We start from the raw sequence: 23406 nt of genomic DNA, 5'->3' as shown, positions 1-23406 counted from the left end.
CCCCTAAACTCAATCTACTAAGGTGCCACTAACTTGGGCGGATGAACAGTCCACATGCTAGGGCAGCCCCTACATCTAAATTAACCCTATAATCCTAAAATTAGCTTGTTGGCCCCCCACACGGGCGAAAAACCAGTTCACGTGCAGGGTGCCCTTTCTACAACTACTGTCCGGCCGTGTCATCCCCGCTGGTGAGAAAAGGAGCCGCTCTCCCAGTGATGGAGGTGTCTATTCGAAATATCAAAGTTCAAATTCAGAACGACGTTGTATACGATTTTCGTTCAAATGTTAATAAGTGATCATTGTGTAATTATATGTTTGTTTGCTAATTTGTGTAAGATTTCAAATAATATTTAGTTCGTTTTTACTCTGTAACGTCTGTTGCTATTCTTGTCACACCCGCTACAGAAGATATGTTGGTGGTGGTTGGAAGAAACGTAAACCGGGTGTATGAGCATTAGAGGGTTGTCACATTGATAAATCATTTTGTTATTTTATCAGTTGCTGAAGTGAGCCACTCAGAGCGCTTCAAATGGGCTTTGCGAAGTGTTGCTGACAGAGCGAGTTGACTGTGCGGTTAGGGGCGCGGAGCTGTGAGCTTGCATTCGGGAGATAGTGAGTTCGAACCTCAATGTCGGCAGCCCTGAAGATGGTTTTCCGGGGTTTCCCATTTTCACACCAGGAAAATGCTGGGACTGCACACATTAATTAGGACCACGATCGCTTCGTTCCCACTCCTAGCCCTTGCCTATCATATCGTCGCCAGTTGCAGAGTACGTTTCAGCCAACAATACGCCACGGCAGATCCGTGGTCGGACAACTGTGCACTCCGACCGACCAACCGAGAAGAGGAGGGGTAACCACGGCTCTATGCCTCTGAATTCGGGAGACAGAGAGGGACTGGTCCCCCCACCGTCAGCTGTCCTGAGAATGATTTTCTGTGGTTTTCCATTCTCTTGCTTTAAGGCGAATGCCGGGACCGTTCCTAATAAAGGCTATGGCCGCCAACTCCCCCCACTTTCCCCGAGCATCTCCTTCACCGTAACAAATATTCTGGCCTGAGAGACGGCGTCTCCGAGTAGTAGTAGTAGTAGTAGTAGTAGTAGTAGTAGTAGTAGTAGTAACATCTTCACCTCGTACGTCGTATCATCATCATCATCATCATCAGGCCGCCGATGGGAAGGATGTCAACGAGACTTCCACATGTTTTATCACTGAAGGCATTTGAAGTTATTATTGGCACGGGACTGTAATAGCGGGGAATATCTCATCATTTAGACAATGTACCGTAGTTGAAAAATCCGAAAAACCTGCAAAACAATGGTGGGAAACGTTACGGCATAGATACGGAGAACACATTGTAGGATACAGTGCTAATGTCTCGTTGCATAAAACAACTCACAGATGGTAGACGTAGTCCGGAGGCTGGTTTACATGTCAACATATGACAAAAAAAAAAAAAAAAAAAAGACATTTCAGAAATTGGAACTCAAATCATGGAGGGCAATATATACGTTAGTAGTATTCCATATAAATATCGTTTTAAAGAGATGAATTGTATAAAGTGAATGTTTTAATAGTTGTAAACACGGTATACTTGAAAAAGAAGAAGAGCATATGAGGCAATCGAAGCAAAAAAGAAGGCAGTTCATAAACAGTTAAGTTGAAAGCAACTTGAGTACAGCATTCCTCAATAGATCCAATTCACTGACATTATAAATATAGAGACAGAATAGACTCTAACGCCAATTACCGTTATAATTACTGGGCTTGTCCAATTTGTGCTTCACATCACTGGCTGCAATGATTAAAGAAAAAATAAACTGTTTTGAACAAACTCAAACTGTTACTCATACTTTTCAACAACACTGACATCGTGTTTTGAAATACCCATCTTCTTGTATTTTTAATTAATAATATTTCCACTAGTATTATTAAAAAGAGGCGTAGATGGAACGAAGGCATTTCTGGATATCAGTCAGAATAATTAATTTATGGATATATATATACGGCCAGATGCCCTTCCTGACGCCAACCTCGAACACGAGATTCTCTGTATGGAAGGCCACTACTCTTACTAATCAGCAGGGAGCAGGACGTATCATACAATATAATTAACTAAATATAATTCCCTTCAATCAGATCTGGAATATTTTTAAGTTTTAGAACTTCTTCTCTGTATTCCTTATAATTTTTCGTCTAAGTAGTTTTATTTGCAATACTGTAGTGGAGGTAAATTCAAATATTCTCCACTATAAATAAATAACGAGCACGAATTTACTTCAAGGAGCAGCCACCAATCATATACATAGTTGTTCGAAAATGCTTCCTCTCTAGAAGTGTTCTCGAAGAAGTTCCAGTATCATAGTCCAACAAAGAAAAAACAGATATATTATTCTTATAATACAAGGATGTCTGGAGGAAGTTTGAGGCCATTTGGCAGTATCGTAAAACTGTTTTAATGAAAACACCGTGAATAGAATTCCTTCCCTTTATAGTAATGCGACGACGCGAACACTGAATAGCTTTCTTCAGCTTATCTCAGCTATTTCACCTGCCTGCCGTAAAAGGAGACTAAGAGGGGCCCCAGGGGCTCGTAACTTGGTTTGTCGACCACGGGGCCCTTACCTGAGTCCTGACATTGCTTCCACTTTCTTTTGTCACTTTTATCTATCCCTTGGTCAACTCTTGTTCCTTTCCGACTCCGACGGTATTAGAGCATTCGAGGCCTACGGAGTCGGATTTTCACGCCGTTGGTGGCCCTTGTCTTTCTTTGGCCGATACCTTCAGTTTTTGAAGTGTCTGATCCCTTCCACGTTTTCCCTCTGATTAGTGTTAATAGAGGATAGTTAGCCAGTTGTAGTCCCTCTTAAAACAATAATCATGACCACCACTCTCCACTATTTTGGGGACAATTTTACAGGCTCAATCCAGCGCCCCTGTACACATCATTACAATAATAAAAATATCAATAATCAAAATTAGGCAATACAATTAGTGTTTCGATATTTGTTCGTTTTAGCTTCTCGAGAAATGTATACTTTAGCCTGTTTAGAGAGTGAAAAGAAGGAAATACTTGTTACATTGTTGTTGAAACAGGACAAGTTTTCATCCAGGGTAATGTCAGGGTATTTCGCTGGGATGAACTGTAAGTGGTATACTAACCGTCGATGGTTATGGGAGTAGGATCCACTCAGTTAAGTCTTGTTAGGAGCTCCAGAAAGTACTGATACGACATTCGTACAGCTATGCCTTTCTTCCAACTACCTCAGTTACTAAAATTTGGTCTTATTCAGAAACTAAAAATGAATACAGAAGATGGGTATTCATCATTTTAAAACACACTACCACTATTATTAATGCCCTGAATAATTCCTGGCAACTGCAGGAATTAGTGACACAGAAAGACTGACCAAAAGAACAAGGATATGTATCATTTTACCAAATGCTCCAAGAATAAATAGTTGATTTCAGGAAAGAGAAAGGACTATGTAAGTAATTTCAACAGAATACCATACAGTCAAACAAGTCTTACATTGTTTTGGCTTATATTACATGTTGGCTGATAAAGCAGCTACAGTTACATGCTAAAGAACACTGCACAGAGTTTCAGGAAAGCTAAGACTCCACTTTGACATTCAAGGTGAACGATTAAAACTATTTTATTAACAAATACATTCACTGAATATATAATATTTCAGACACAAAAGATGCGGGTGGGGACAGGTCAGGATCTGCCTCACCTGGATTTCATGACAACGTTGCGCAACGCAAGTCTTAAAGCATAGGTGGGCAATTAGAGAGACCCCATTTCTTGAGCTAACGGTATGAGCGCAGAAGAGCACATGAGTTATTATAATAGTTCGTGCTGTAAAGACTAGATGGCGGTATGCGGAGTCAAGGCGCAAGCAAAGCCACAGCAATGTACCTGTCTGAGGGTATTGTTGTTGCGTGTCGAAGCGACCGTCAGCCTTGTCACAGGCCCTTCGGTATTTCCTGGAAGGGATGACTAAGCCAGATCGGGCAATCTCGCAGCCCGCCCTAGGACATGCTGCAGCCTTTCCTCTATTGTTCCCTTCATCTAGTTTCTCCACACGATTTCTAGAAGGTAAAGCAGGAATGTTCAATCTGTAGCCGAGCCCTGCATATTCTAACAATCCATCTTCGAGGTATAAATATAAGGCCGCTGCGAGCGAGTGTGAGTGTATGTCGGAGTGTCAAGTAGCTAGACTGCATACAACGAAAGGAACGGAAGACTGTGTACTACCTGAGGGTACTGTGTGTTTGAGTATTTCTGTGGACTGAGGATAGCCGTGAGACAGCGAGGAAAGCCGGTATTGTGACTCTGTGAATTACTGGACTGTCTCTGGAGCCGAACCAAGGATAGTCATCATGAGTTGTGTACACCGTGGCCCTGTGTTCAAATCCAGCGGTCTACGCACAGCTGCTGTATGAGGTGACTAGACTCGGAGAAGTTAAAGTATGAATTAACCGTCTCCAGGTAATTTCAACGGGCCGGACCGCCAGCTGTGCCATAAGGAAGAGAGACTTGTAAATAGACAGCAAATAGTGAGCATGGCTACTCATGGTTGATTTGAACCATATGTATATATAGCCGGCCCCGTGGTGTAGGGGCAGTGTGCGGAGGTCCCGGGTTCGATTCGCGGCCAGGTCAAAGATTTTTACCTACATCTGGGGGATGGTTCGAAGTCCACTCAGCCTACGTGATTACAATTGAGAAGCTATCTGACGGTGAGATAACGGCCCCGGTCCAGAAAGTCAAGAGTAACGGCCGAGAGGATCCTCGTAATCTGCAGGCCTTCAAGCTGAGCATCAGTCGCTTGGTAGGCCACGGCCCTTCGAGGCTGTTGGGCCATGGGGTTTGATATGTGTGTGTGTGTGTTGTGCGTCCGTGTGCATTTATTGGGTTATCTTGAAATAAATCAGAGTAATAAAACATATGTTTTTATGCAATACAATCGAACAGTTTGTTTGTCGATCATTGTTTATGCCATATTCCTAAATAAACTTTTAATTAGCCTGCAGTATTTCTATGAGTACAGGTAGCAGCCAAAGGAGTATTTAGTTATCACATGTCTACATAATTATTTTTTGTCGTTCTTGGATGTTTTGATTTCTAGGAAATCAGATGGAACGTTAGGTTCCACATTAATAGATATCTTCACGGATTCTTTCGTCACCATCATTGTCACAAGCGTGCTGTGCTTAGCACCCTTATCAGCCGAGCAAGAGAGGTTTGTAAGGAGAGTAAGTTAAACTGTGAACTTGAGTTCCTAACCAAAACATTCCTGAGCAATGGCTACTCAAGGAAACAGATTAACGAAGTGCTACATCCTAAGCCAAAAGACAGATTGTCACGTGGTTCTCATCCTTTGATTCTGGCCTTTTTGCCATTAATACAATCTGTCACGGGTAGTATTGGCAATATTCTCAGAAGGCACAATATCAAGACCATCTTTAAGCCTAATATCATAGACAATTGCTTAGGATCTGTCAAAGGTCCTATTGGCTTAAACGGTGCTGGAATATATATGATTCCTTACTCCTTTTACAATGCTTACATAGAACAGGCAGTAAAGGAAATCAAAGAGGAATTTGGAAAAGGAATCACAATCCAAGGAGAGGAAATCAAAACCTTGAGATTTGCTGATGATATTGTTATTTTATCTAAGACGGCAGAAGATCTCGAGAAGATGCTGAATGGTATGGTCTTGGGTAAGGAGTACAAGTTGAAAATTAATAAGTCCAAAACAAAAGTAATGGAGTGCAGTCGAACGAAGGCAGGTGATGCAGGAAATGCGAGATTAGGAAATTAAGTCTTCAAGGAAATAGATGAATATTGTTACTTGGGTAGTAAAATAACTAACGATTAAGGAGGACAAAAAATGCAGACTAGCACAAGCAAGGAAGAGCTTTCATACGAAAATAAATTTGCTCACGTCAAACATTGATGTAGGAATTAGAAAGATGTTTCTGAAGACTTTCATCTGGAGCGTGGCATTGTATAGAAGTGCAGACATGGACGATAACAAGCTCAGAAAGCAAGAGAGTAGAAGCTTTTGAAATGTGGCGTTACAGAAGAATGCTGAACGTGAGATGGATTAATTGAATCACGAATGAAGACATACTGGATCAAATTGGTGAGAGGAGATTGATTTGGCTAAATTTGACGAGAAGAAGAGATAGAATGTTAGGATGCCTCTTAAGACACCCAGGACTTATGCAGTTGGGTTTTGAAGGAAGTGTAGGCGGTAAGAACGGTAGGGATAGCCAAGGTATGAATATGACAAGCAGATTAGAACAGATGTAGGATGCAATGATTATGTAGAAATGAAAAGGTTAGCACAGGATAAGGTGGCATGGAGAGCTGCAGCAAACTAGTCTATGGACTGATGACTCAACAACAGGAACTCCTGTGGATCTGTTTATGTTGGCCAAACGTCTAGGAAGGTAGCAGCTAGTGTTAAGGAACCTCGCAGGCATCCACGTGTTTGCCAGACAGAGAAATCTGCTGTGGAGGAACATGCCATACATAATGACTATCAGATCATTTTTGATGCTATTTCTGTCATTTGTAAAGAGAAACATTTCATACCTAGAATCATTCGTGATGCGATAGAATTTGTTCAACACAGGAATAAGTTTAACAAAGGTGACGGCTATATACTGAGTAGATCATGATTACCCTCCATAATTAACTTGTCAACATCTTTCTCTGTGACTACTGTATTTCTAACAGGGTCTCTCTATCTCGAGTCTAGGGAGTGACAGTTGCAACTGAAATACTTTTTATTGCTCTGAAGACGATCTTGGTCGCAGGTTCGAAGCGTGTCAGCTTATAATAATTAATACACGACCTAACATACCCAAATTTATGTATTATAATACCATTTAGCAATCGTGAAATTCTACGTCTTAAGATAATTAATTTTGTTTCCTACGCATAACCTAATTAAATGAATATACGGTAATTAAATATATTTACTTGGCACTTGTCGTCTGTATACAAATATCATTTTTGTTTCTTCACCGCAATTTAATACACTGAACAGAACGACACAATAGGTACAATAGAACTCTTAAAAGTTTAAATCTGTTTAGATTTGCGTCTCCTCACTAGTTGTAACTGAGAGCCGTGCAAGTAGCTGCTAGGCTGTACCTTCCGTCAGAGAGCATACTCTGCTCCTCTACCTGCCTCAGCTGAAGAGCTGCTGATTGAGCGGAATTTTGCCAGCCTTTGTCTTAGGAAGAAATGAAAGATTCATGAGATAGTCAAATCAGTAAGTCACATTTTTTCTCACAACTGACCGATGATAACTACACTAAGATAATGGCATCGAAATGCTTGAGAATGTAAAGTCTACGTCAAGGGTTGCCAGAGAGAGAGGGGAAAAGTGTGGAATTCCGATCAAGAAGGTCATTCCGATTACTAGATTTATTTTGAAACGAGAATGAGAACAGTGTTCTGTTTAGTGCTTACATCAACAGGGAAGCGTTTGAAGCCTTCTGTAGAGCGGCCATGACAGTCGAGTAGCTTGTTTGCAGTGTCTTGTGTTTTGTGACTTTTCTTATTAGAAAGCTGAGTTGATAACTGCTAACTAATAAAAAATATTTATGAACTATTAAAATAATTTTACAGAATGTTATTTGGGGAAGTAATTTTATTCTTCTTCTCGTGTCTGGAATATACAGCTAAAATAACACACTGTCACATACATTTCCATCAAAACGTTGGTACTTCAAATACATTTTGTGTGCTTTGAAATAGTTCATCTTCTGTACAGGGCAATGGGTACAGCGAACATTGAAGCATGTGCTTCTAAGTATGGCCTTCCCAGTAATTACACATGATCCTCTCAGCATTCCGACCACTTACGCGATGACTAATAGAAATAAGCTATTTTCGGGAAATCATACAGAATATATCACAAAAATTTTAAGTTTTTTGTTAATCATTTAAGGAACAGCAGACTATGTGCGAACTTCTTATTGTGTAAACATCCTCCCTAAATGCAAGTGTTTCACTGTATATCTTTGAAAAAAATTGGTTGAATAGTAATAGATTTTTATTCAAAACGTGAATACATGCCTTACTGAGTACTGAGTATGCGTGATCCGTGTTATTCTATCTCTCCTTACCAGGCGACGCGAGCGATGTATGTATGCAAATAATTTTTATGAATTCAAAATAGAGAAAAAAAATAATTTTCGCGGGTTCCCAAAGTAATTAAACCATTTTACCGAACAAATCTAAGAAGCGGAAAATTTGAAGCTACTTAGAGCACTGTTACTTGGGATTGAAAATGGTATATAAAGTAATGTTAATAAGATTGCAAAAAAATATTAAAGCTTGGCATATATGTATCCAGTCTGAATATGTTCAATCTTTGAATGTTTAAATGGAAGTCATTACAAATTAATATTTTTATAACCATTTCTCTGAAAATCTGTGCACAAACAATACTCCACAAGCTTACCTAACTACATCCTCTCAACACCCTTACACTACATAACTACAGACCAAAAAATAAACACGATGGTTATATCAATCACTGTTATAACAAAAGATACAGAAAATGCAACAAATGATAAAACATAAAATCAACATTCACATCGGGATGCCACAGAAATAATTATATAAACAAACCTCAATACAAAACTAAATTTTATTTACATGCAGTAAAAACAATGAACTACAAAAAATAAAATAAAACATCACAAATTATTAATTTTCAATGCAGCCTAATACAACTGAATTATGTAACAACAAGTGCTACGTTATGTTATGTCCTGATTTTGAACTGCGTAGCAATGTAATTGAAGGTAACTTTCATTGAACTGCAAAAATATCCAGCAAACCAAAGATAAGGGACAATTCCATCAGCAGGCGTGTTTCCCTTTTTGACTCCAAATACAGGAATTAGGAAACGCAGTATCAGCGTGGAGAACTGAGTCACATTTTTAAAACATTATGTTCACCAGAAAATACATTTTTATTTCTTTTTGTGCATATGACAGAATGCCGAGGTAAAAGATGTTAGGCATACTGAGGGATAACGGGATTAAGGGTAAGTGATTAAAACCAATCAAAGGCATTTATGTTGGCAACTGTGCTGCAGTGAGAATTGATGGTAGAATTATTTATTTTTTCAAGGTACTTACAGGGGTTGGACAAGGCTGTAACCTTTCACCTTTGTTGTTCATAGTTTACATGTATCATTTACTGAAAGCTATTAAGTGGCAGGGAGGGATTCGCTTAGGTGAAAATGTAGTAAACAGTTTGTCCTATGCTGACGATACGGTCTTAATGGCAGATTGTGCTGAAAATCTGCAATCTAATAACTTGGAACTTGAAAATAGGTGCAATGAATATTATAAGAAAATTAGCGTTTCCAAGACTACAGTGATGTCAGTAGGTAAGGAACCTAAGAGAACTTAATGTCAGGTTGGGAATACAAGCAACATATAATTTCAAGTATTTAGGATGAGTATCCTAAAAGGATAGTAGGTTTTTTCACAAGTTTTTTGGCAAAGAAAGAGAATCGTGTGTCAACGTTCAAGAAATAGGTTGTCAATTATTTGTGGAAAAGTCGAAGAAGACACCCGAACTATTTGGGAAATATAACTAATTTCCAAAAATAATACAAGGCTTCTTCAGGAAAACACTGTACTTGTAATCTCTTGTTGACAATACCTCACTGTGCAAGGAAATTGCCCTGTAATACGCGTGCGAGGAACAGATTGTTGCACTAACGCTGAAAGCACTTGACAGTGCGATGATGTTGAGAACCTTGGGCTGGGAAGACATGGAAGTAAGGAGACGAACAGCTCGACTGTGCTGTCAGTGGAAAATTGGGCTGGAATGACAATTAGTAAATTACAGATTCGAGTGGAGCTCTTGAAAGTAGGAAGAAGCGTAATATGAGGCTCAAGTTGGAATTCACGAGTACAAATCGGGCCAAATACTCGTTCATCGGAAGAGGAGTTTAGGATTAGCAAATTTACCAAGATTGATAAATTTCAAACTTCTTTGAAATCATTTAAGAAAATACTACGTAAACAACCGATAGGGAATCTGCCACCTGGGCGACAGACCAAAATGCAGATCCGTGGTGAAAGATTGATTCACTGATTGGCTGACTGACTGATTGATTGATTGATTGATTGATTCATTCATTCATTCATTCATTCATTCATTGCTTTGTTTTTAGCACTAATCACTGCAGGTTAGCATGTAGTGAGTGGTAATCCAACCCTGGCATAACGAGTGGCGGGTAAGTTGCCTTGGAATTTTACCCTTGCCAATACAGCGTACAAACAAATGGAATTATGTGCCACGAATGGACGCATCCTTTCTGTGTGTTTATCACATACGGACGAATATTTCTTGTCGATTTCACGTCAATCCTACTTTGCGGGTCAGCATCTAAGGTAAGTTATCACCTGTGTATTGCGGTGCAGTATTTCACATGTGTTGCGGCCGAGCATAAAATTCAGGTCTATAATCACATTTGCAATGCGGGACAGTATTCTTTTCCAGGTTTACGATCAGCTAGGTGATACGGACGCATTTCTTTCTTATTTTAGGTTGAATACTGAATGGGATGGTACAGAGTCTTTTTTCGAGAACGAAGAGGTAGCTGCGAGTGGCTATGTGTTTATATGCGGGCGGCTGATGACTCTATCCGTAAAGCAATACACAAACGAGATAATGAAAATAACGATGGTTTGGTCAATGATTCACTGTGTAATTTAAATAACAAACTCATAAGTTCGTTGTTCTTACAATACGACTTTCAGTATTGAACAACCCATAAAACGCTTTCCAACCTGAACATTTTTTTGTCGAATATTTTCTTTAAAAATAAATTTTGGGGTGACTAAAAGGTCTGAAAAAGATACAAAAAATAAAGTACCTCTCTGCAGTTGTGCTGGTTAAATATATATTGAGGAAGTTTCTCCATTATTTGACACAAAAATTACACACATATCTTCATTACAGACTGTTATGTCTTTAAGGTTCAGTCTGCAAGCCTCTGAACGCCTCTATTTGTAACTAGGACTGTGGCCTCATTTAGTTTGTCACCTCTAATCTTAACTTCAATGAAAACTGAGTGTAAGCATCTCGTCTAGATTTCCCTCTACTTTACTTCTTTACTTCTATTACCTCAATGGGTGATTACTTCTCTCCCAGATAACCCAGTCTTCTCTATTCGTCTCATATACCCCCACTAAAGAACCGGTACTTATACCCATCTAGTTTATTCATAATTTAGCCTTTCGAGTACTCTCCTGCCATTGTTCCCACCTGTTTATAACAGCAATCATTCTTGCTACTATCATGTCTGTTACTTCTATTTAATTAATTAATTAATTAATTAATTTTAGGGGGCCTTAACCAGATATCAATAAAATGTACTAATTTTTACTAAAAATCGTAACAAATTAAGTTATCGGTCAATCTAAGCAATCAATTGCCTTTCAAATGGTGTGCATAAATAGTGTGTTTTATGCCACATGCTGCTAATAACTGTCAATAATATGTTATAAATATTTTATCACTTTACTTAAAACAATGCACCTCTTCATGCCAACTAACAAACCCAGTGTCCTAAGCCTCTGTATTTATTCTCTTGTAAGTTGCTTTAACTATCGGAATCAATTACTCATTATCTTAAGTTTTAATTTATAATATTTTATGAATTAAAATTTAAAATTTTCATCTCTGACATTAAAACAATTTTATAGGCAATTCTAAATGGTTCAAATTGTTTGAAAGAACATGAAATACGTTCAGGAGAAATTTACAATCAATAACTTCTTTAAATAGTTCCGAGTCTTGGGCTGTTTCGGAAAATTATGCAAAGAAAACCTTGTCTTTCAGCGCCTGGATTTGGATTTGCATTGGGCCACTGAACATAATTATGAATTATTCCTATTAATACCGTCAATTCAGTTTCAATGTAGCTTCGTCGCACCACAAGATCCGTTTGTAGAATGTAGGATCAAACTCATTTTGAATTGTGTACCCTTCACAGAACTGAAGCCAACGGCCGTAGCCGTGTTGAAACACCGGATCCCGTGAGAGCTCCGAAATTAAGCAACATTGGGCGTGGTCAGAAGTTGGATGGGTTGCCACGCGCTGTTGGTGGGGGGTAAGGGAATGGAGGAAAGGAACTGGCCACCCTACCGCACGTAAACTCCGGCTCAGGAACACCTCTACAGAGGTTCGGACGTGCCTTCGGGCAGAACAACCCTTACCTACAGAAATGAAGGCGCTTGTCGGGATCGTCTTCATGTAGATCTTGTGGTAAGCATAGGTCAATGGATTATCTCAAAATATTCTTCCTCCGTAAACCGTAATAGTAATTAGTGAGACGTGAAAACAATACCATTATTATTGAAACATTCTTCTTACACTTCTATCTGACATGCTTCTCTCTCGATGCCTTGTCAAATTACCAAACATTTCAGATAGATGTTCCATATTTTCTGCGGTATAGACCACCACCCCTAACACCTCAAACTTTTTATTAAGCTCATAACTTACTCGGCAAGTTTGAATTTCACAGATAGGAAATCGCGTCATGCTACCATCACATTTGCAACAGGAACACACCCTGTTCAGTTATCAGTTTTCTTCTGTTTCATAATTGATTAGTAATGATACGTGAATAAAACATTGTAAGGAGATGTCTTTGCTGCAAATGAAAGTTGCTTCAGGAAGTCAACAATCCCCGGGTCACAGTAAGAATGCGAGATGTGATACCGTCAATAATGGATCATGAAAATAACAGGAGTAAGCCAACATATACTGGACCCTATGCAGAATGTACCTAACTACCTCAGTAATTTGTAATTTAAGTAACTCAACATTTCTTGACCTAAAAATGTACTATTCACTGTAGATGCAAGTTAGTTAAGCACCCTAAATTTTACGGCGTTATAATGGATTTGAATGAGAACGAATGTTATGTGGAATAGCTTGTAGATGGGAGATGTGTTCAGAACTACAGCCAGGGACCTACCACCAGCCCCCAACGTGCATTTATTTTTATAACCGAATGTACTTTAATATGCGCCATTCTCCATTGCTGAAGCTCGCACTGGCATTTCCACTGGCTGTGACATACAGTACCGGGCAAAAGTTTAGGACCACTTTAAGAAATCACGAAATGTCATGTATAACCTAAAATTGTGCTACTAGACATCTGTAATTTTCTGTCTGAGCTCTCACATATAATCGGATATATGTCACCTGGTTTCATTAAATTAGTCCGCGTACTGTAGAAATTATGAATTTTTGATTTTTGGGAGGTCACCCCAAAAAATCAAAAATTTTGCTTATATGATGTGACTGTAATTGGTTGGAAATATTACCACCAAGATTGTTTTGTAGACTTAGCGATAGGGGGGGGGGGCAATTTAGTATGCATATAAAAATTCCAAATATACGAGGAACCATTTTTTGCGTGTTTTATTTTGCTCAAAGCAGTGCCAAAATTGTTAATTTTTCTTTCTTTGTCATGTATAGCCCAGGGTCTCAGTACGAGCTATCGGCGTCAGACTTATCTGCCCTGATGGTTCCATTTGCACTCTGCTGATATGATTCAAGAACATATTTCTGATGCCAATAGCTCACACTGAGACCTATGACAAGAACAAGTAAAAATTTACCATCAAAAAATAATAATAATAAGGGCACAAAAAATCGGTGCCGCATTTTCCCGAATTGTTATGTTTGTACTTAAACGACCCCCACCTATCGCTAAGTGTACAAAAGAATCCTGGTGGTGATACTTGCAAACAATTAGAGTATATAGTTCATAATATTTTCAAAAAGATTGACTTTCTCATGTGACCTTCCAACAGTTAAAAATTTATAACTTCTAGAATACTTGGCGTAACTCAATGAAATCAGGTGACGTATATCATACTAGATGAGAGAGTTCAGGAAAAAAGAATGCAGAGGTCTAGTACCACAATTTTAGGTCGTTAGATTACATTTCATGAATTTTTTATGTGGTCCTAAACGTTTGACCGGTACTGTAATTGGATACGACGTCATCCCAGCATTCAAGACAAATATGTTCCGTTACCAATCCGCACACAACAAAACACAATTAAATGCAACCTGTAATGGCCCTATGAAATGCTAGAGGCCTAAATCCACTTGGCTGTCCTAACATAGGGTCTTACGCCCCCCCCCCCCCCAGACTCCCGCTACTACATCACAGTCCAATGGCTTTGTCACTAGCCGGCATGCTTTCACCTAACAATGTACCACTAGCTCGTAAGTTCAAAAGCTGGCAGCCTTGTGCGAGAAGTCCGCGAGAAAGAAACAATTAACAGTGAAACCGCGCCTGATGTCTGCGCGGAAATAGGCTGAACTTTTGCCCAGGCTTTGTTATAAGTGCGCCAAATTTCGTGAAAAACAAGTGAGGTTTTTTGAGAATTAACTACAAAAAATGCAAAACGTGAGTAATTTCTTCCCTTAATTATTCTGGTTGAGAGGCAATAAAAATGCATAACAGCTTGAAGCAGTTAAATCCATCGAATATCAGCGCTATTCTACTATTAGATTCAAAAACTCGAACAAAAGAAAACAACAATATCTTGAAAATAAACTAAAAATACAATACCATTCCAACAAAAACATGGCGGTATTATAAATAATAAACTGAACAAAAAGTCAGTGTCTACCGTCAAATAATAAAGAGAAAATAAAGCATGCCTTATAAATATTAATCCATAGTAAGAAACAGTGGTAGATGAAAAGCATAAGCAAGGCACCATTAGGCGAACATTGAAAACCTTACATGCGGAGGAAACAACATGCAAACCTCACAGTAGTACAGAACAAATGAAGATGAAATCTGCGTGTGTGCTGCATATGTTGAAGATAACAGTTCCTTCTTTGCTAGATGTTATCAAACAGTGGTAATATTTCTTGTCTTATGGTGTAATATGTAGTGAGCAGGGGAAATGCCGTTCAGTATTCACTAGTGGTGCTGAAGGGGAAATGAGGATGGGAACAAAACACTAACTTGTAATTTTCACCTAGAGTCAAATGGGGAAAATAAGGCAATGCAATTTTGCAAACAACAGGTAGGAATATTTGGGGTCGTTCTGCTTCGCCTAAGTTCGAATCTTATTTTGATGATGATGATGATGATGATGATGATGATGATGACGCTTGTTGTTTAAAGGGGCCTAACATCTAGGTCATCGGCCCTAATGGTACGAAATGTAACTACAATTTAAAAGTTCAAAATCATCGACTGACCAGAATTTTTAAAAAAATGTGATGAAGAATGAATGGAGGGATTTGAATTTAAAACAATCAGTGGAACCGATCCAGAAACCATCATAAATAATAGTATTACTGACCAAGGGACAGCGTCTAAAGCACGATCCTGAATCGAGGATGCTTATTGCTTAAAGGGACCCGAAATCAAGGTCAATGGCCCCTCATAATGGTACTTATCACTAGTAAAGTAGAATCACTGTATTTGTCATGTTGCGGTACTAATCAAAAGTAGCGTAGACCTATGGTGTTTCCCACATAATGGCGCCACTCATAGGCAACACAAACCCATGGTGTTCTTCACCTAGGTGTACTATAATCACGGTCGCCGGTATTCCCGTGGTGTTCCTCATATAGTGGTAATCAGTCTAGCGGAAGCCAGTAAGGAGAACAGACGTGTCGTGTGACGTGCGCCTGTGGAGTGGAGTGGAGTAGGAGTGGGGAAGCGGTCGGGCCAAGTGGACGGCAAAGAGATGGATAGGATGAGAAAAGTGGTAAAAGAGGTAGTACAGGAGTTATGCCCGTTCGAGCAATTAAAAAAGATGCTTCAGGAGCAAGTCCAGGAGTACGAAAAGACGAGACAGTGGATCCAGGATTACATGAAAAATACGAAGGCAATAATGAAAGACAGCGAGAAAGATCTGGTGTCACTAAGGGAGAAAATAAAAAATATGGAAGAGGAGGTGGTAAACCTGAAGAAAGAAATAGCAGTTTGCAGACAGGAGCGTAAGAAGAAATCCATATTTATTTAGGGGGTGGAGGAAGAAAAGTCAGAATCTAAAGTGGACATTATTTACAAAGTGGTAGATCTCATACAAAATAAAATGAAAATTAATTTCAGTGAGGTCGATATAGACAATGTGGAGAGAGTTGGCAAGTTGGGAGGGTACAGGCCCATAAAAGTGTCGCTGCTATCTTCATTGATGGCAGATATAGTGATAAGGAACGCTGGTAATCTGCAGAGTGAGAAAATTGGAGTTAAGAGGGATTTCGGAAGAGAAGAGAGTAGGAATTTCAAAATTCTAAAGAAACACTTAGTGAAAGCGGAAATCCAGGGGCTGGATTAGTGGTCAGATACTTGTGGTAAGCGACAGGAATTGGACCCGGAAGTGGACAGTGTCGAAACTGAAATCAATGGATGAGAGTTTGAGGCAAGAAGAAAAAAGCAGGGCTGAGAGTTCGAGGCAAGAAGAAACTACCAGGGCTGATGTGAGGCAGGAAGGAAAAAGCAGGGCTGAGAGTTCGAGGCAAGAAGAAACTACCAGGGCTGATGTACATACTGTAAAGGGAGGAACACTGAGTAGATGGGGTTCCTGGGAAGCGATCGTAAAAAGAGCTGAAGAAAAAGGAAATGCAAGGAGGATGGAAGTAGTCAGGAAATTAATGAACGAACTAGTGTCGGAGGTCAGCGAGAGTGAAGAAAGCAGGATGCAGGAAGAGAGGATGGAAGAAGAATCACAGGGAAAGACAAGTGGACAGAATCGGAGAGAGAATAATGGTTTGAGGGAGGAAGCAGAAGTAAGAAGTGCCGTGGTTAAAGGGAGAAGCTTGAGTTTGAAGGAGCTATGGGGTAAAAAGGGAAAACTGGAAGAAGGAGTAATTACGAGAAGTAAAAAGACAAGTAACAGTAGTAAGTAACATGGTTTGCCTGTGTTATGAAATAGATATCTGTAAGGGGCGGTGTTAAGTATAAGTGATTGTTGTGTCAAAGTTGAAGTGAATGATGGTGGAGTTCAATGGATGGATGATAAGAGAGGTAGCGAGGTTTAGAGGGTATTCATTCAAGTGAAGGTGTCTTTATGTATACTGAGATCGTATTGGTGAGTGATTTATTAGTTAATGATAAGAGGTATATATGTAAGGATATGTGGTATGGAATTGAAGAGAATGATTGTGGAGTGCAATGGATGGATGATAAGAGAGGTAGTGAAGCTTAGAGGGTATTTATTCAAGTGAAGAATGATAAGTGGTAGATATGTATTGATGTTTAGAAGTTGGATCAGAGTTTAGATGGATGGATGATAAGAGAGGCAGCGAAGTTTAGATGGTACTTACTCAAGTAATGATGTCTATATGTGTAGTGTAATTGTTACGAGTTTGGAGATATAAAGGAGGTTGGATGGTATCTGCTGGAATTGAAGTGTTAAGTATGAAAGGTGATGAAGATAGATATATGATAAGAGAGGTAGCGAAGTTTAGATGGTATCTATTCAAGTGATGGGGTCTGTATGTGCACTGTAATGGTTAAAGAAGTGATGGTGTCTATAATTGTAATGGTTAAAGTAAAGAAGTGATGGTGTCTGCATGTATATTGTATGATGGATGAATGATAAGAGAGGTAGCGAGGTGATAAGGTGTTTTTAAGTGTACTGTAATTGTATGGCACTTATTCATATAATGGTGTCTTGAGATATAAGATGGATGGATTGTTGAGTTCGAAAGGCATTGTAATGGTTAAAGTAAAGAAGTGATGGTGTCTGCATGTGTATTGTATGATGGATGAATGATAAGAGAGATAGCGGGGTGATAAGGTGTTTTTAAGTGTACTGTAATTGTATGGTACTTATTCAAGTAATGATGTCTTGAGATATAAGATGGATGGATTGTTGAATTCGAAGGATGGATGAGAAGAGGGGTAGCGAAGTCTAGATGGTATTTATTCAAGTAAAGATGTCTTAATGTGTATTATAATTATAAAGTAAATGAGGACTGGAATTGAAGTGTTAAGTATGAAAGATGATGATGGATGAATGATAAGAGAGGTAGCGAAGTTTAAATGGTATTGGTAAGTGATTTATTAGTTAATGGTAAATCGGCAAGCAAAGTTGGTTTTAGATGATTATTTAATTAGATTAAGCATGGTTGAATAAGATGAGCAGGAACAGACAGGTAGTGCAGTGATAAAGTTGCAACATGAGTAGAATACGTATTAGCAGAATGTGAGTGCAACGTAAGTATGGAATCAGCAACCACGAGGGAGTCAAGTAGAGGAAATGTAGTAGGAATGGAATGTGCTAAGGTTAGCGTGTATGAGGTCTGTGACATTCATAATACCGCTGAAGCATGGAATCAGCAACCCTGAGAGAGTCAAGTAGAGGAAATGTAGGAGGAATGGAATGTGCAAAGGTTTGTGTGTATACTCAGCAGGAGATGATAAGAAAGCGAAGTTTAATGGGTATTTATTCTAGTGAAGGTGTATTTATGTGTATTGAGATAGTATTAGTGAGTGATTTATTAGTTAATGATAAGAGGTACTAGGTTAGAATTAGTATAGATTTAATGTTGTAAGTAATTAGTTATAGGCTTAATTTAGATGTAGGGGGTGCCCTAGCATGTGAGCTGGTCATCCGTCCATGTTAGAGGCAGCTTAACAGATTTAGCTAGGGGTGGAACCTTGCATGGTTGTCTGGTATTCCGCCTGTGTGGGGGTCCACCAAGTTAGTTGTATGAAATTTGGCTTAGGCTGGACATTGTTATTTTTCTTTATAACGGATCAAATGGGTATTATTACTGTAGATCTAAAGAAAAATAATAAATCTAAAAAATATAGTGGTAATAATCACAGGCAACGCCCAGACTCGTGGTGTTTCTCACAATGGTACCAATCACGGGTACAGGAAACACACAGTGAACCACTCTCTGCTGCTACTAATCACAAACCTGTTGTGTACCTAACATAATGGCACTACTCGCAAGTAAACGCCACCCATTATGTTCCCCGCGTGATGGTTCTAATCACAAGTAGTGTTATGGTTCTAATACAATCATCCCTTGGTCGCCCCTTTAAGTTGCCTCTTAAGACAGGCAGGGGATACTGTGGGTGTATTCTTCGTCTGCATCCCCCACCCACAGGGAGCAATCTTATTTTGAAAGGACGGTATAAGAGAAGGGAGTGTTGTACAGGATGGAAGATCTAGCACGAACCAAACACGTGCAGAGGGGAAGGTACTTGCTTCCCCACCAGTCCGCACGCCCCCTGGCTCAATCCTGAAGATGGGCTACAGAGGGGAATGAGGGGAAGAACCAACCAACTTGCTAACATGACTGCTTCACATTCAACATGTGGTTTTCACACTTGAGGCCCGTCGATACTCCCCCCACCGAGCTCGATAGCTGCAGTCGCTTAGCCAGTATCCACAGTATTCGGGAGATAGTGGGTTCAAACCACACTGTCGGCAGCCCTGAAGATTGTTTTCCGTGGTTTCCCATTTTCACACTAGACAAATGCTGGGGCTGTACCTTAATTAAGGCCACGGCCGCTTCCTTCCCATTCTTAGCCCTTTCCTGTACCATCGTCGCCTTAAAACTCATCTGTCTTGGTGCGACGTAAAGCAACTTGATACTTCCCTACCTACTGTGTATTTGGGTAACTGCGAATCTCTATATTTTTCGTTCTTGCAACTCGGCAACACGACCAAGAAATCCAGAAATGTGGGCTACGGATCACGGATAAAGACTCTATAAACACCACTGGGGATTGGAAACCAAGAGAAGGCAGCGTGCAGAAGGTAGAACATTTGTAAGAACTTGGAGAACAGTGGCATAACATCAAGACCTGCAATGCAGACAGGCCCGAGGCAGACTTTCTCCACAAAAATAAATAAACAAACAAATAATTTTACTGGAATATCATTATTCACAGGGGAGGTAACGTCAAGATTTTTGTACAATGAGTCAAAAAATATAGATTTTACAATTCGTAAGTAGTGGAATCCTTAAGTCGTTGCATCAAGCTGCAATAACAGTAATACTAGTAAATCTTCTGGAAGAGACAGCCAACATGGCAGGCTTAGGAATTTCGGCAGAGAAAACAAAATTCATGACGAATATAAAAAAATGCTCCAAAATTGCTAGGAACAGTTGTTGGTTGAATCAAAAGGATAAAGCAATTCAAATTTTGGGGGGAAACAATCCAAGAAAATGGTTTGGAAAAATCTGCTATAGAGGCAAGGGTACAAAAAATGAAAAGAGCAGATGGTATAACAAAAAATGTTTATCTAAACATTTTAAAATGAAGTTGTGAAACCAGAATGCTTAGTACTCAATTATAAGCTTGAAAGATTGGAAGTACTAGAAAGAAGAATTATAAGAAAAATATTAGGCCCTATAAAAACTACAGAAGTTTGGAAATTAAGTAATAACGAAATTTATTAGAACATAGAAAACATATCTATAACAGTACTGAAGAGGAGACTGCTATTTTTTGGACATATTTACAAAATGGACGACAATAGACTAACCAAAAAGATCTTCACGTATCTTTGGAAGAAAAAGTCAACAACCATCTGGATTCAAGAGATCAAAAAAAGACTTGGAAAGAAACAACATCAGAGAAGAAGAAGTAATGGAAAGATAAATTTTCAGGAAGAAAGTTTTAAAGATGGAAGGATTCCAAAGGAGGGAGGCAAAGAAAACTGGCACAAAGTGGTCTGAAGAAAGAGAAAAAAATATAGTGAAATAACGAAGGAATATTGAAAGAAAAGAAAGGAACAACAACAAAGGATGAAGAATTGAAATTGGAACGTGGTCCCTAGTAGGCCCTAACGCAAGAAGAAGAAGAAGAAGAAGAAGAATGTATGGCCTCTGCATTTGCATGTGACACCTCTAGGCTGCCTATGCGATCAGACTTGTCCTCTTTTTCAAGAGAAGAAACCCAGACAAAAGACACAACAGAAAATGTAATTGCGTGAGGAATCTGATACATGATATAACCGTTAATTATTTTTTACTTCCCTTTTGGGGTGGAGTACCTAGTTATAAAATACGATGTCTCTCTGAGAATCAACACAAGCGCTCTTGTCTCCAGAGTCACATTTTGTGCATCACTGTTCTACACCTCTGTTAGATCGTTAACCAATGGGACAGCTGAGACTATAGAAGGGACTGCTTCCTCCACATATATTCTACATGTTAGAAGGCATGCCCAAGAGAAGCATAGAGGATGGTCTTACCTGAGGAACGACCGTGACGTGCTGTTGAGGCTGGGTGTTGGAGACAGGCGGCTGGTGATGTCGTTGTTGCTGTTGCTGCCTCTCCTGCTCTTGTAAATGCGCCACAAGAGCAGAGATGTGATCCAGCAGCTCCTTGTTGTGGACCAACAGCTGGTGGGTACGAGCCTGAGAAAAAAAACACAAATACCATGAGAGGACAAGGGTATGATACAGGGTAATTCCTTTTGGACAGAAAAACAAAATACGAATATATAAATGCAGTCATGCATTCTTTATAAACACTCAAATGGAGAGGGTGAATATTGTTACTTGGGTGGAAAAATAACTAACGAAAGGAGGACATAAAGTGCAGACTATCACAAGCAAGGAAGGTCTTTCTTAAGAAAAGAAATTTGTTCCCTTCGAACAATGGTAAGGGAATTAGAAAGATGTTTCTGATGACTTTCATCTAGGGTTGGGCATTATGTCCTTGTTTCGGCACACTGTGCCGGTGCGCAGTTAGGTTCCCTTGTTCCGGAACACCGAGTGTCAGTTGTTTCGAAACATTCCCAAGCGATACCGAGACAGTGACTCGCTGTCCCGTCAGAAGCGCCGCTACGCACTGCCCTTTGCCTACTAGCTGACTCTCAATACCACCGAGTCTTATCATATTTGTATCTGTGACTGCATTCGTGTCAATAGAAGCACTGGTACCAGTAAATGAGTATAGCAGATAGTTACACATTTATCGTAGTAGGTCTACTGCAGGTTTACTTTCATTGGCAGTGAGCACACACTTTTGTCGTGGGACTGTTCTTAAGGAACTAACAGGTTATATAATTATGTTAATTACCCGATATTTATCGTTGGAAACACAAGTGGAAGATTACCAGCGATCCTTATTGCGACTGCTCTGATATGCCTCAGACCGTACAACATATCGTCACAGAGTGCCCACTCCGAAGATTCAGTGGGACAATAAAGGATATCCACGAGGCCAGTGATGAAGCTGTGAGTTGGCTAACAAAACTGGACATTCAGCTTTAGCAGCAATGCAGATATTGATGAGCTCAAATGTATAAATATAGTTAATAACCAAATTGTAACAATGTATCCTCATGCCATACGAAATAATAATAATAATCGTTGCACTGTGGTCAAACAATGTTCATATTTTGGAATAACAGGGAATAGATACTATATATTCATAAGGCTCAGTGGAAACTAAATCCGCGTGAAATGTGCTGCTAGTGTGCATATTTCATTATAAATCTTCAATGTCAAATTCTTTTGACTGTCCTTACACAGTGCGAAACTGATACCCACGTCTGCAAGAACTAGTCGAATACCAATTTCTCGCTGCATGGCAAAGAGGAGAAAACAGAATCTGCACGGAAAGCTCAAATGTGATGCATTACTTATGCGCATGCGCCTCACAGTCTAGGGAACACAAGTAAAGCACAAAAGCAAAGCAGTGCGATGGGTGGCATCTAGTGCGTATTTCCGAAACCTGATCAACGAGCTAATAGTTAGCAGTTCGATAAGTTAGTTGCTATTCCGGTGTGCAATGCAGCGTAGATTTGTCGAGTCGGCAGTTGTAACAGATCAATAGCTATCGGACAGATATCTCCCCATTCCGGAAACCAGGCATAAATGATCACTCCAATAATTGCAGGCGAAGGATTATTCTAACCCGCAATACATTATGTTGCTAAGCGATTAACACTTTCGTTAATATTCTGTTATATGTGATTGTCATCCTTAGTGATGTCATTGCATGCTGCCATGTTTGATTACTACCTGTCAAGCCATCGAGTGTATACTTCCTCTGATCACGGAAGAATACTATTCTCTGCTAGATACTCTTTGATTCTCTAACCTTTCCCAGCTTCCAAATGTATTGAACAGATGGCAGAGCGTGCCTAGTAACTTCCATGAAGCTAAGAGAAAAAGGTCTACGTACAAACAGACTCCATAATTTAAAACAGTTCTCTGCCAGGCCAAAAACGCTCTTCGAGACTAACCTATGAACTCACAAGACAATCGTTCTGTATAGAAAAACTGCGATTAAAAATACCATTGCATTCTACGATACAATACCAAGCTTTACATCAAGAACTGCAGGATAAACATGCGAATATATGAATA

The 23406-nt window shown here is 39.5% G+C and overlaps 1 protein-coding gene across 2 annotated transcripts in view; it reads right to left on the bottom strand.

Moving 5' to 3' along the window:
* LOC136884449 (carboxyl-terminal PDZ ligand of neuronal nitric oxide synthase protein) overlaps nucleotides 1-23406 on the bottom strand; it is a 627954-nt gene that overhangs the window by 10471 nt on the left and 594077 nt on the right. For both annotated transcript variants that reach the window (XM_067156624.2, XM_067156625.2), the window contains one exon: nucleotides 21280-21444. In XM_067156624.2, coding sequence (XP_067012725.2) covers nucleotides 21280-21444 — 165 coding nt within the window. The remainder of the gene's footprint in view (nucleotides 1-21279; nucleotides 21445-23406) is intronic.

This window comes from Anabrus simplex, chromosome 12, assembly GCF_040414725.1.
Source record: "Anabrus simplex isolate iqAnaSimp1 chromosome 12, ASM4041472v1, whole genome shotgun sequence".
Taxonomy (NCBI): domain Eukaryota; kingdom Metazoa; phylum Arthropoda; class Insecta; order Orthoptera; family Tettigoniidae; genus Anabrus; species Anabrus simplex.
This window is presented reverse-complemented; position numbering and strand designations above follow the sequence as displayed.